This window comes from Canis lupus, chromosome 29 (genome assembly GCF_011100685.1).
Source record: "Canis lupus familiaris isolate Mischka breed German Shepherd chromosome 29, alternate assembly UU_Cfam_GSD_1.0, whole genome shotgun sequence".
Taxonomy (NCBI): domain Eukaryota; kingdom Metazoa; phylum Chordata; class Mammalia; order Carnivora; family Canidae; genus Canis; species Canis lupus.
Genome location: NC_049250.1, coordinates 32,060,543 through 32,073,948, shown reverse-complemented (window position 1 = coordinate 32,073,948; position 13,406 = coordinate 32,060,543). Strand labels below are relative to the sequence as shown.

The window sequence follows — 13,406 nt, the reverse complement described above, 5'->3', positions numbered from 1 at the left end:
CCAAATTCTTTCGAGCCGTTCTTGCCGCGCCGCTGTATTCTCTTACCCCTGTTGAGATGCCATCTAACTCTTTGTGTTCCTTGCACGTGCTTTTTCATTCTCCAAGAACCAGCAGGAGAGTCACAACCTTCATGAAGTCAGCTCAGATTCACTCTACACTCTATTGTCACACTCTATTGTCATGATTCACGTGGTAACTGTATTTATCACACTGGTTAATACGTGTTTATTTGTTCTGGCTGCAGCGCTCCCCTCTTCCACTCAGCGAGAATGCTATAAAATCAGAAACCACTATGCCTTGTTCTTTGAATCTTTAGCAACTAACAATATCTGGCACATTACCAAGTTTCTACTATTTTATTAAAATTTTTTTTGGATTGTTGTTTTAATGAATGAGTGGTTGGATGACTAATAGGAAATGTAATTATGTAAGGGTTCTCACGTACTCGGATTTTTTAAAACTACAATTGACCATCTGTCATTACATTGGCGCCCAGATCATAGGAGCCAGAGAGCAAATCTACAGCAACAACTAAAAATAAAAGCCACATATCATCACAGGCTACAGTTAGCATTATCTTTTTTTTTTTTTTTTTTTTTGAAGAAAAGAGAAAGCATAAGAAGGGGACTTGAAAGGGATTCTTTTGAATTGAATAAGCCAGCAAGTATAAAATCAAAGAAAAATTTAACAAGATAAAAGCAGTGTATGATTTTTCTGAGAATATTACATTTGTTTCCCAAAGGCTTTCTTATCAAATAAGAAGTGCTTTGTAAAAACTGGAATCTTCAGAGATTTAAAAGAAACAAAGTTCCATATGGAAATTGTTGCTAGAAATGTTGTGAGGTTTTATTGAAAGATTCACTTGCAAGCTGAGATGATAATGATAACAGCAATGATAACAATCTCCTTGCTCACACTGTGTGTGCCCGAGACTTGAAGTGCCACTCATGAGGTAGATATGATTATTCCGGTTTCATAAATGACAAAACAGAGGCTGAAAGAAGTTAAATAATTTGTTCAAGGCCAGTACTCAACCAATTTTTATGGAGGTTTGCAGATGAATTATGGGAAGCCCTGGTGAATTATGAATTTTGGACAAATACCAGAAGGGTTTTTGTTTGTTATAACCATGTCTCGTGTAATATGTGGGACATGATTATATTGAAAAATTATGCAGTTTGTTTGAAATTCAAATTTAAATGGGTGTCTTGTATTCTTATTTGCTAAATCTGAAAACCCTACTTGTATTACACTTCAGAAAAACTGGCAGCAGAGCACTAGGTTGCCTTGCGTCCTAATTCTCTCTTATATAAAGGCAATCCCCAACTCACTTACGTGAAATTTATGGGCCAAGCTTCAAACAGTAAGCATGGCATCAAGGCCCTTTGTGATCTGGACTCCACCTTCCTGTTCTCCCACTCAGGGGTGTGACAAGCACCAAGGCTCTGAGGCAGGAGCTAGACCTGTGGGCCTGGAGGCTAGTGTGAGTGGGCGAGAAGTGGAGCCAGAGCAGGTTACATAATGCAGGGCTTTGGAGATCACTGTGAGGACACATGTTTCCACTCTGAGTGGGGTGGGCAGCTCTTGGGGAGTTTCCAACAAAACGACATGACCTGGCTTAAGTCTTCATGGGCAGCAAACTGGCTGCTGTTGGGAAAACCATGTTGCAGAATGTACTGCGAACAACTCAGGTGGCTACTTTTCTCGATGGCGGACTTCTTGTCGGTGTGTTCGGGCCTCAAGTGGCACTAGGCTTTGCTTTGGGTGTCCCTTCCAACTTGGAGCTGCGGACGGGGGCACTGCTATTCCAGCTTTAAGGTGGACCCTGGTTCTGTTTCATGCAGAGGGTGATGTTTTCTCCCAAGGGAAGCAGCAAAAGCTGTGGTGAGACCTCACCCTCAAGGGGAGGGCAGCCAGTGGACAGGTGGCAGGAGCACACAATCAGACACTTCTTGGGATTCCCGGAAATGACTGGGAGAGATGTGGGGATGGGGCTGGCAAGGTGCCGCGTCTACGCAGAGCTCCATGTGAGGCTGGAAGCCTTTTGTCATTAGTCTAACTGTGGCCTAACTTATAGCCTACCGGATGGGTGAGTAAACATTAGGGTCAGCAAAATTAAATAAATGACGTTCAACAGGATAGGAAGATACAGAAGGAGATCTGACAGGTTGCAGTGCCATACAGAAACCCCAGAAACTTCGCAAATTTTTAACTGCATGTCTCCTTTGTGCCATGCATGTGCTTTTTAGACATTACTTCAATCGTTGCTCACTGCAGTCCTTGGACAGACATAGATTATTACCAAGCCCTTTTTACAGATGAAAAAAAGTCAAGACCAGGGAGGACACAGGTAACCAGCTTGTACAGAGTCATGGAGATGTGAATTATTTCTGTCAAACTACAGGGAGAGTTCCTTAAAAAAAAAAAAATTAATCTCTGTGCCTAACATGGGGCTCCTACTCATCACCCTGAGATCAAGAGTCAGTGCTCTCCCGACTGAGTCAGCCAGGCACCCCAGAGTTTGTGTTTTGAAAAACAACTAAGCCGTCAAACCTCCTGGGGGAAAAAATTATCCTAATGAGCTAGGCATAGTTCTGTAGCTAAAATAAAAATAACTGAAGTCAAGAGAGATGTCAAACAGAGTAAGTATGAAAATCACTACGAGGAACAGTTATTACCGAGAGACCGGAGCCCATGAAGAGGACAGCGGGGAAGTAGAGATGTCCACCTGTCACACCCCTTGCCTCCCATCTCCCACTTCTGTTGAGAAGAAGAACTGGCCAATTAGCTGTAGCAGCCCTAGCCATTCATGCTTCAGGAGCAGGCCACCCAGGCCGGGTCCCTTGAAGGACACATAAACCATGATGGCTTACCATGCCCCTCACTCTGTCCAAATTATACATTGACAGAGTTCAAGATGCAGGTGTCTGAAAGCTGCATGCAAATAGGCCCACACCAAACAGATGAAGTAGCCATCTTCTTGCTTCCTTTGATGTATTCTTCTAATGAATTCAGTTGACACTACCTTTGGGAGTGTGTCTCCCAAGTTCTTGTTGGTCCCCCAGCTAGCATTCAGCCTAAATGATGGAAATGAAAAGAGACAGATGCATGGTTGATAAAGGGGAGCATCTGGGTAAAGGATTTCATGGGGGGGAAAAAACCCATAAAGTGTCAGAAACAAGGAGACATTTTCAGTCTTGTTCATAAAGACCCCAAATAGCAATCAGAATGCTTTACACACTTCAGATCTTCAGTGGCGTATCAGAGTGCTTGCTTAGAGGTCTCTTCAACTATGGGGTTCCATCTGGGGTCCAGACCTTCACCACCGTGCACAGAAATTCAATACCTTATAAGCCCAGGCGACTGGCTGAGTTAGAATGTTCTCTTAAATTCTGAATGACGTATTACAACGTAGCACTCAGCTTGCTTGCCTAAGTGTTACCCAATCCTGCTAGGTAATTCTACTGTGGATTCTTACTAGATTTACCTGATCTGATTGTATGTAGTCAGCAAAAGCAAAAGTAATTACAAGTAGGATTCAAAAGAGCTCAAATTCTTTATAATCCATTTAAGTGTTTGGTTTGTCTATAGTTTCCTTTGTGAACTGATGGTTTAGCTCTGCGGTTTCAAACCTCAGCCTGATAAAAGTACAGATCTCTGGGCTCTTTCCCAGATAATCTATATCAGCATTTTCAGCAAGCACCTTAGGTATTTGGATGTAAATCAACCAAGAACTTTGCTTTGGAAAACAATGAAGAGCCTCTCTAAGGCCCTTTAACATATCTGACAGCTTTGTAGTGTCCTGGAGTGTACCCAGAAGCCTTCTCTCATACGCCTGGTAGAGGTCATTTGCCCTTTTGAATTAGCAGAGTCCTAAGCACTTAGTTTTCTAGAATATTTCCATTACGGCATAGGCTACTTTTATTTTGGATCATGTTATTTTATATAAAAGGCTGTAACAACTTTGCTGCATATCAAAAAAGTAAAAGAGCTTGAAAGGTCAATGTCTTGTTTGTGAAGTCCCTAGTAGTTTTATAAAAACAAAATACATCTATCATCTATCCATCCATCTACCCACCCCCCACCCCCCTACCTGCCTATCATATGAAGTTTCTAACTTTGAATTTGAAATACGTATTTTATAAAATGATCTGGGAACAATGAAGGCTGATTTTTTGAATATTCTCTTCTCAACCTTAACACATGCTGTCACTTTAACTTGGCATCCTTCGAGATAGAACTCCAATCTGACTTTTGCCAGGAGCCTTTCTAGACCATCCTAGCCATGTGTGATTCCTTATTTGTAAACTGTATCTTCGTATGGTTCTTACCGCAACATGCTGCTTTTTAAAAATCTATAGCCTTTATCCTCAGTTTATATCCTTCCTGAGGGAAAACAGGACTTTCCTTCTTTATTTCCCTAGCAAAAGCCTCAGTGCCATTCATTAGTGTTCTATCAATAAATATTTGCTAATGGATTTATTCAGAAACAGGAGTATGGTAGTGGTGTGCTAGTGAATGCATAGTGTATTAATAGAGAGTTAAATTTTAAAGAAGTTCAAGTCTTAATTTCTATGCGGTAATGAAATACGTAGGCATAGATGATTGTGGAATCACAGATGTTTAGCTCTGGCTGGATTCTGATAAATTGACAAGTGCAAGTCTATTTTTTTTTTTTTTTTTACACGAGGAAATCAGTGCTCTGCAGGGCACTCAGCTACCCGAAAAAAAAAAAAAAAAGGAATCATTTTCTTAAACATTTCATTGCATACCTAAAGCAATAGTTTTAGTTGTCTTTGCATTTTTTGTAGCATCTGGTTCACATACAATAGGCACCCAAATGTCAGCTGAATGGATTGCTTCATGGAAATTGCTTTCTAGAAGTGGATATTTAGAACCAGACCACGAATGGACAGCTCACGCCTTCAGCTCCTCACATGCTCCATGAAGGGGAACCACCACCCACCGCTGTCCCGTTAGCTCATTTTGCTGGATCTCCCTTGCTTCAGATAGAATTCGTGTTTCCTGTTCATTCCAGATTTTTCTCTGAGCACCTGCCTAAGCATGTGGATACTGGCTCTTCTTTCTGACTCCTACTGCGTGTGCTAAAAACCCAATTCTACCGTATCCTTGCTGAATCTGTAATCAGATCTGCCTTTCTAAGAGAAGATGTATGCTTTTACTTTCCTTTTCAGAAACCACGGATGATTTGATTCATTGGTCTGGAAAGGCGAAAACAGTGGACACCAGACAGAGACGGGTTTTCTCTTGGCCAATCACTACAAGGGACTCCTCAATCTCCATTTAGATTGCTCATCCTCATTTTTCATTTTCCAAGTCATAGAAACAAAAGTGAGATATTAGAGACAGGATTTAATTCTCCAGCATTCTAAGCCCCCAGTTCTAACGCAAGGGGTGAGGGGGAAAACCCAAGTACCTCCAGGCAGCAATAGTGCTAGTCAGTTGCTTTCTGTGTATTTGGGGTGTAAACCGAGCACCACGGCTTAGACTTATTCTCTTGGCTACATGAGACCCTTGTTCCTTCAGATGTGGTGTTCCTGGAACACAGATTCACTCAGAGTAAAGATCGAACAGAACAGAACTTTAAAATTTCTGATCTAGGCAACCCGGGTGGCTCAGCGGTTTAGCGCCGACTTCAGCCCAGGGTATGATCCTGAAGACCCAGGATCGAGTCCCACGTCAGGCTCCCTGCAGGGAGCCTGTTTCTCCCTCTTCCTGTGTCTCTGCCTCTCTCTCTCTCTGTGTGTGTGTGTGTGTCTCTCATGAATAAATAAATAAAATCTTAAAAAAATAGAATAAAATTTCTGATCTAAACCTTACTATTTTGCAGATAAAGCTGAGACTCAGAGAAGTTATTTGTTTTAAGGCGATTCATTTGGATTGGATAGTGACAGATCTGGGACTAACCTGGCTGTGCTGTCTCTTTCACGGCAGCTGACTTTTGGCTAACTGTCTCACTCTTTTCCTTCTTTTACTTACTTTTTTACTTTTATCTGATATGTGGGGTGATTTCATGCCCATGGAGATGACCAATCTTGCAGCTGAGCCTCAAAGTTCTTTGAATCCTTCATATGTAGTTACTTTTGCTCTGATCACACTTCCATCACCGCCTCCTATGGATCTTATCACTAACTGTCACATGTCTGAAATATCTCCATCTCTAAGCACAGCTTTCACTTCTCTCATGTGCATTTCATTTCCACTCCTTTTAAAGGCATAGACTTTACCTTTCTTCCTCTGTTTTCTCCTGGCCAGCCTCCTCCTGTGTTTTTGTCTTCCCTGCTCAGGTTCAATTCCATGATTCATCTAGTTAGCCAGTCTTGACTAATTAATGTCCGTAGTGCTCTTTATGTATTGTTTTTCTTTGCACTTATCTGACAAAAATCCAACTGAATATATTGGCTTTCTCCATGCTTCTATCATGGCTGAGATAAGCCAATGGAGGGAATCCCACACTCTGGGCTGATTGATGAGTCTACAACAATGGTTTTCAAAGTGTGGTCCCTAGAAGGGCAACATCAGCATGACTGGGAGCTTGTTAGAAATGCGAGGTCCCAGACTCACTCAGCATACTGATCAGAAACTCTTGGAATGAAATACAACAATCTGTATTTTAACAAGTTCTCTAGGAAATCCTGATATACCCTAATGTTTGAAAAATATTACTGTATGAAATCTTTGTCTTTAACCTCAATTGGCTATTAACAGTAGCTGTCAATCTTCATATGTTTTCTAAATTAGTGATCCCCTAAATTTTACATACTGGCTTCTTTAAATCTCCATTCTCCTCTAATCTGTGGTCCTGCCTGTCTCTCCTTACCCTCTAGAGACTATCCCCCTCTGACTTAGAGAGTTTGTGCTTGAACTCCCTCAAACAATGCTACCAAATCCTCAGACGTATGGTAGTTAGTTGCCGTGGAAGAGTGTTCCTCTTCCTGTTGAAGGCCAGCCCCATACACCTGTGCTCTACATTCCTTTCCCTTCAGCATCAGGAATTTTCTCCCTTTCTCTTCATTAAGTTCTCTCTCTCCACTGGCATCTCTCACCCAATCTCATCGCAATTTACATTCATACACTTGGGGACTTGAAGTGTCATAAAAAGTGCTATAGGATTTTAAGCAAGGGAGTAACATTATCTGATGTATAGTTAATAAAGATTTTTATCTTTCTTGTGTGAACAATGGATTGCATGAGCTGAATCAAGAAAATCAGTTTGGCTGTAGTGGAGATGTAAGTAGCTTTGGGTTATGATTTAGAAGTAGAATTAACGGGGGAGGGTGGAGAGAATCAAAGGTCATCCTAGCCTTCCTGGTTTTAACAACTGTGTGGATAATGAAGTTGTTCACTGGAATGAGTAAGACTGGGAAGGGATAAGATGACTGGAAAAAAACCAAGAATGTTTTGGTCATGTTGAGTTTCAACTGTTTATTGGAGGAAATCTATGAAGAGATAGGCATCTAAATGCTCAAGATGGAATTCCAGGAAGAAATTAGTAATACAAATTTAAATTTAGGAATCTTTGGCCTATAGGTGACATTTAATGCTGTTATTTAATGACATCAACCTGGAAAAGTGTGTAGAAAAAGAAGGTAGCTTATGACAAAGCCCTGGGCTACTCTAACATTTAAAATGAGACTATGGAGTGAAAGTTTCTAACATAGGAAAATGAGAATGAGCAATTGGTTATGGAAGGAGAATTCTGAGAAATTCTCCTAATCAATTCTTAGCCAAATTCTGCTGGGAAGTAAATGACAATAAGAACGAAGAGGTAACCATTGGAAATGTCAATGCAGATGGCTCCAGAGACCTTGGCATAAGCACTCACAATAGAATGGTAGAAACAGAAATCTGATTAGAATGGGCTGAGGAAATTAAGTTATTGAACTAAAGTCCAGCTTGAGGAAAAGCTGAAAGATCTGTCAGTACTTCACTCTAGTCCCTGCTTCATAGATTCTTGAAATCAAAACCATCATTAAAAGGGACAAGTCCTTCTAACTGATGCCGACTTTTGGAGAATTAAGGGTGGTTATTAAAGACTCTAACGACTATGTGAAAAGTTTAAATGAAGGTCCCATACAATTTAAACAGAATTGGAATGTTAAAAATCAATATAGGGTTTCCTAAAGGAAACTATTGATAGGATGGTCACCATACCAAAACAACAAACACCATCACAAAATTAGTCAAGCAACAATAGGTATTATAACAAATTGGAATCTGATATTACCTGGAATAAGTCAAGTTTAATATGATCAGTCCACAGATATTTGAGAGTTGGCAACACACACACACACACACACTCACATTTTCCCTCTTATCATTTTTATTAGTCAAACCCTTTAAGATAGTATATTTAATTTCATGGATGATAAAATATGAAAGATTGCATCTTCATCAGCATATATTTACCAAGTCTCTGGTGTATGTATATAGGAAAGGACATCAGAAATGAATACTATGTTTATCACAACATTAGGAAAATGAAGCATATAAAGAATCTAGTCTTGGCTAAATCCCCAGCTCATAAAAACTGGCTACCAAACGCACCAAGGATGGTGAACTGGCCATATATGAAGGGTCATCTTAGTCTGCTGACTATAGAAACAACTGTTGGCCATACAGCTAGTAAAGATAATTATCATCACTGAATGCACTATTTAATAAGAGAGGGAGTCATGTATCTTCCACTAGATGGTCATTTGTTGCCAGGATATTATAACCACATAGAGTTCACGTATAACTGCTCAAATGCAAGATTTCTTCCAAGATGGAGCATTTGGGAAAGACAATCTTTCATTTCACTTTAAATATAATTAATCTCATATGTAATATTTCAATGGGCCATTCATTTACTCTGTCATATTTTAAGTTAGCAGAAATGTATTGAGCACTTATTATGTGCAAAGCACTGTACTGATGTTGCCTTACATATATGCATATAATCAAGAACTAAGCTCCAAATATTTAATCTTTATTTTAGAATGAATGAGCTGCTGACATGCTGGTGCTGTTATCAAAGGATGTGAACACCAAATGTTTAGTTCCTACCAGCTCATGACCCCCATCTTCATCGAAGTCCTCCTCTATCCCATCAGTCATTTCTTCTCCATCCGCATCTGGCCCTCCTTCAGCAGGCTCCTCTGTAGAGTGATCTGCATTCTCTGACACACATTCATCTTGGATCAGCTCTATACTCTCCTCCAATTGCTTCTTCTGAGCTTCTGGGGGGGAGAAAGCAAATGACTACTACCTTGGGTTGCTCATGAGCCATTTGGATAAACTATGAAAAGACAGTCTATGAAAGGCTAAACTCTGTGTGAGGAAGATAAGGTAATATAATATTCTAGATGAATTAATTTATTCAGTCATGTAACTTATGTACCTATACCTATGTGCATTTTCATGTAAGTGAATTTATTTTTAAATGGAATCACCAAAAATTAGGAAGTCCAGATGGTACTAGTATATAAAGAAATAAAGATTTACATATTAAGTAGATGGATCTTCCGGGCTATATATATTCTTTTCTAATAGGGACATTCTCTCTGAGGAAAAAAATACAGCAAAAACAAAGGGCAAAAATCACATAAAACATAGAGCTTGTTCACTCAAGGAGGAAAGATGAAGAAAGCTCACTGACAAGTTGAAATCTAAGTGAAAAAGACAAAAATTCACTGAGGGAAAAAAAAGTACAAAAGCACACGTGTTGTCTTTCAGACAACTTGTCTATGTGAACAATACTCTGACATATTAGAGTCTAAATTCTGTTGGCAGACGTGGTTAACTACAATGGTTGAGAATAAAATTCTGGTGTTACATTTACCAGCTTTGTGATGCAAAGCCAAAATGGTTAACCTTAACCCTCCTTATGCCTTAGTTTTCTCATCCATACAATTAGGATAACTACTTCTTAACTTCCAGGGTTTGGCATAGGAAATCAATGAGTGTAGTAGAGCTATTTGCAAATAATAAGTGCTCAACAAATGAAGCTACATCCTACATTAATAGAATCCCTCTAATTACCAGGGTGTGCGCATTCCATTTACAGAAATTCGCCCAGATGGGAATTATGCTGACAACATAATAATTATTTCCCCTAGTGGTTGGTTTTCATTTCCTGTGAAAATATCAAGAAGCAGTGGGTATTGAATAAACGAGATCATTTAATGTACCTCCTTCTCTAACTTGCTCCTATGTATAACGTGGCTATCTCAAAAGCTGTGTGGTTTGCACTCATTTTGGTTATTGTTATTTTACCAATTATCCCATTATTTGAGTTTTAAGAGATGCTACATTTTAAGTTATTTATTTATATTTTATGGCATTAAAGGTCATTGATAGAGCCAAATAAATTGAGGCTTTCCTAGTCTTTTTCATAATGTGAGTTACAAAGAAAGTAAGCATTGATATACATTTATTTTGACTCGGCATAAATCTTTTCAAATACAACTAACGTATAAATCAATAAACTGGTAAAAAATGATATATAAATAAGCATGTATCCTCTTCTATAAATTGTTTAACATTTTAATAAATGTTACTCATATAAATACATGTGTTCTTGTATTTTAATTCTCCAAATAAGAAAGTTTATGTATTGAAAATAAGGCAGAAGGATAGGGTTGTGCCCTGACCCTGCTGTCAGAGGACAGGATTCTAGTTCCAGTTTAGCTACTTACCAGTGGAATCATGAGCACTTGGATTGAGTCTGTTTTGGCCACTTGGTCAAGACATTTAAACACATTAGGTCAACCTTTCTTCCTCTATATAAAAGCTTTCATGAGAATACCTACCTCTGGGGTTTGCTGTGAGGATTAATAGAGTTTATACTTGGGAAATGTTTTGCACACTCCAAAGGACTACGTGAATGTGCAACAGTACAAAAAAGGAGACTGCACGCTCTTCAGCGTGAATACGTCAAGATAACAACAACAGTAAGCATGAAGCAAGAGGCCTGGTCCGATTAGGGAATAACAGTGAAAAACTTGTGGGGCTGAAGCTCCATTTCAGAGGAGAAGAAGGGCTGGTGGTTCCAAAAAGGCTAAAAGTAATTAATGACAGGCATCTTAAAATGACAAAATCTAGGCTCTTTTATTTCACATTTACTTTTCACATATAGATCCAGCCCATGCATTCCAAGATGTTTTCCTATCAACTTGTTAGTTTCTGTTTTCTCCACTGAACAACATAACTAATGTTAGTGATGATGTATATTCTAATTTTAAAGCTATATTATTTATCTTTGTAAATGTGAGTGTCCACATGAAAGCAAGTAGCATAAATTCCCTTTTCTCTGATGTCTACATTGCTTTTAGCATAGGAAGTCCTGTGAAGACTCTAAAGTGATTATTGTCAAACTTAACCAAAAAAGTCTAATCTGGAGAAGATGATCCAAGTATCTGGATTAAAAGGGAGGCAAATCGGAAAAAAAATAAATAAAATAAATAAAAGGCAGGCTAACCAGGCAAAAGATACAGACCAAACGTGTGCTGAACTTAACTGTTACTGAAAATTGCTAGGTTTTATTCATCTCACCTTCCTTCTACATATCAGCTCCCTCTACAGTTTTTTTTTTTTAAAGATTTTATTTACTTATTCATGAGAGACACAGAGAGAGAGGCAGAGACACAGGCAGAGGGAGAAGCAGGCTCCATGTAGGGAGCCTGATGTGGGACTCCATTCCAGGACTCCAGGATCATGCCCTGGGCCAAAGGTAAGCGCTAAACCACTGAGCCACCCAGGGATCCCATACAGTTCTTGACCTTTAACCATACCTACACACCTATAACCAGGACCGACGGAGAAAAAGCTGTGATGATCAGACTAGTCTGAGCACTGAAGAAGTTTTGAATCTTCTGAGGTTAATCACACCCTATGCTCTACCCTCTAGTCTCTACTACCACTGACTCCGTGGGCAGCACAATGTTATTTAGCAACTCTGCTTTTTGACCCTTTAGTCTTTCTCCTAAGAGTGATTTTTGTATTTATCACTTGGCCCCTCCTTTTTGCCATTCTAGGTCACCATGCTACCTGTTCAAAATACTATTGCTCAGGGTGCCTGTGTGGCTTAGTTGGTTACGCATCTGCCTTCTGCTCAGGTCATGATCCTGGGATCCTGGAACTGAGCCCCATGTCTGGCTCCCTGCCCAGTGGGGAGTCTGCTTCTCCTTCTGCCCCTCACCCTGCTCATGCTTTCTCTCTCCCAAATAAATAAAATCTTAAAAAAAAATACCATTGTTCTCATGACCTGGTTCTAGTATTTAGACATGAGAGAAGAATGGATGTTTGGGATTGGACAATTATTATTCTATACAGGATAAATGTACAGGAAAATTTTTACAGGAAAAATGTCTTGAGTCCTACAACTTTTTCTGAAGCCAGACTTTCTCAATTTTAGGTCGTTATGTTAATTTTTTGTTATAATACACAACTGTATTTTTGCTTAGGATTAATATCATTTTGGAAATTCATTTGATCTGACATATACATTTCTTCTCTAATGATTTCAGAAATATTTTTTCTCTGGGAACCCTTACTTTTTAATGTTGAAAGTAATATTCTTTTTTTCTCCCTCTGGAAAATCTTTGATCAAAGAAGCATGGAAGATTTTCAGAGAGCTCAGGTAGGGTCAGAACTTAAAAGATGAGTAGCCCTCATTTGGCTTTGTATATCAATTTGTTGGAGTTGTTTGTAATCCTAGCTGATTCTCCTGATCTTCCTACCTGAATGAAATCCCTTCTTTCCTGAGCAACAAAGGCCCAGATCAAATGCTGTGTTAGAGTCAGTCTACTGTTGTTTTACCTTTTTTTCAGGGGGCTAAAGTTTCCTTAATATTTGAGCTATTGTCTCAAAAGGTCATTGTCACAAAGAGGATAATATAGAGATTAATCTTCTGTAAAGTGAAAAATGCAAGTACAGGTCAATTATCAAGAAATAGTCTGATTTCCTCTGTACCTCTTACGGAGTTCCTTATACACAAAAGAGATAATATAAGGATATAGGATTTGTGATCCATAATTCTGTTTATTACTAGTCCTATTAATTATAGCTTTCTTCTCTAAAAGATGAGCATGAAAATAAAATCTTTCCGAGAGTTGCTGTGTACTCAAATGAGGAAAAAGAGGTGAATGTGTTTTCTAAAGTGTAAAGGCCACACAAACATGTTATCATACAGGCTCAAAAATAGTTCTTGAGTTGAATCTGTATTGATTATTTGATTAATCAAATCAAATAATTTGATTTCTTCTTATTGAAGACAAACAGTTTATGTCAAAATCATTCATCATTTCTGATCATTAAGAATCATACATTACAAAGACAATTTTGGCTTCATTTCGGTTTAGATAGACATAGTGTTTTAAGTTATTCTCTGCTTTTTTTGTGT

At 38.9% G+C, this 13,406-nt stretch overlaps 1 protein-coding gene across 19 annotated transcripts in view; it reads right to left on the bottom strand.

The window, feature by feature from the left end:
* Positions 1-13,406, bottom strand: part of RALYL (RALY RNA binding protein like) — a 714,416-nt gene that overhangs the window by 29,547 nt on the left and 671,463 nt on the right. For 18 of the 19 annotated variants that reach the window (XM_038579635.1, XM_038579633.1, XM_038579638.1 and 15 more), the window contains one exon: positions 9,071-9,243. The exons of the other annotated variant lie outside the window; for it this stretch is intronic. In XM_038579635.1, coding sequence (XP_038435563.1) covers positions 9,071-9,243 — 173 coding nt within the window. The remainder of the gene's footprint in view (positions 1-9,070; positions 9,244-13,406) is intronic. 19 annotated transcript variants of the gene reach the window in all.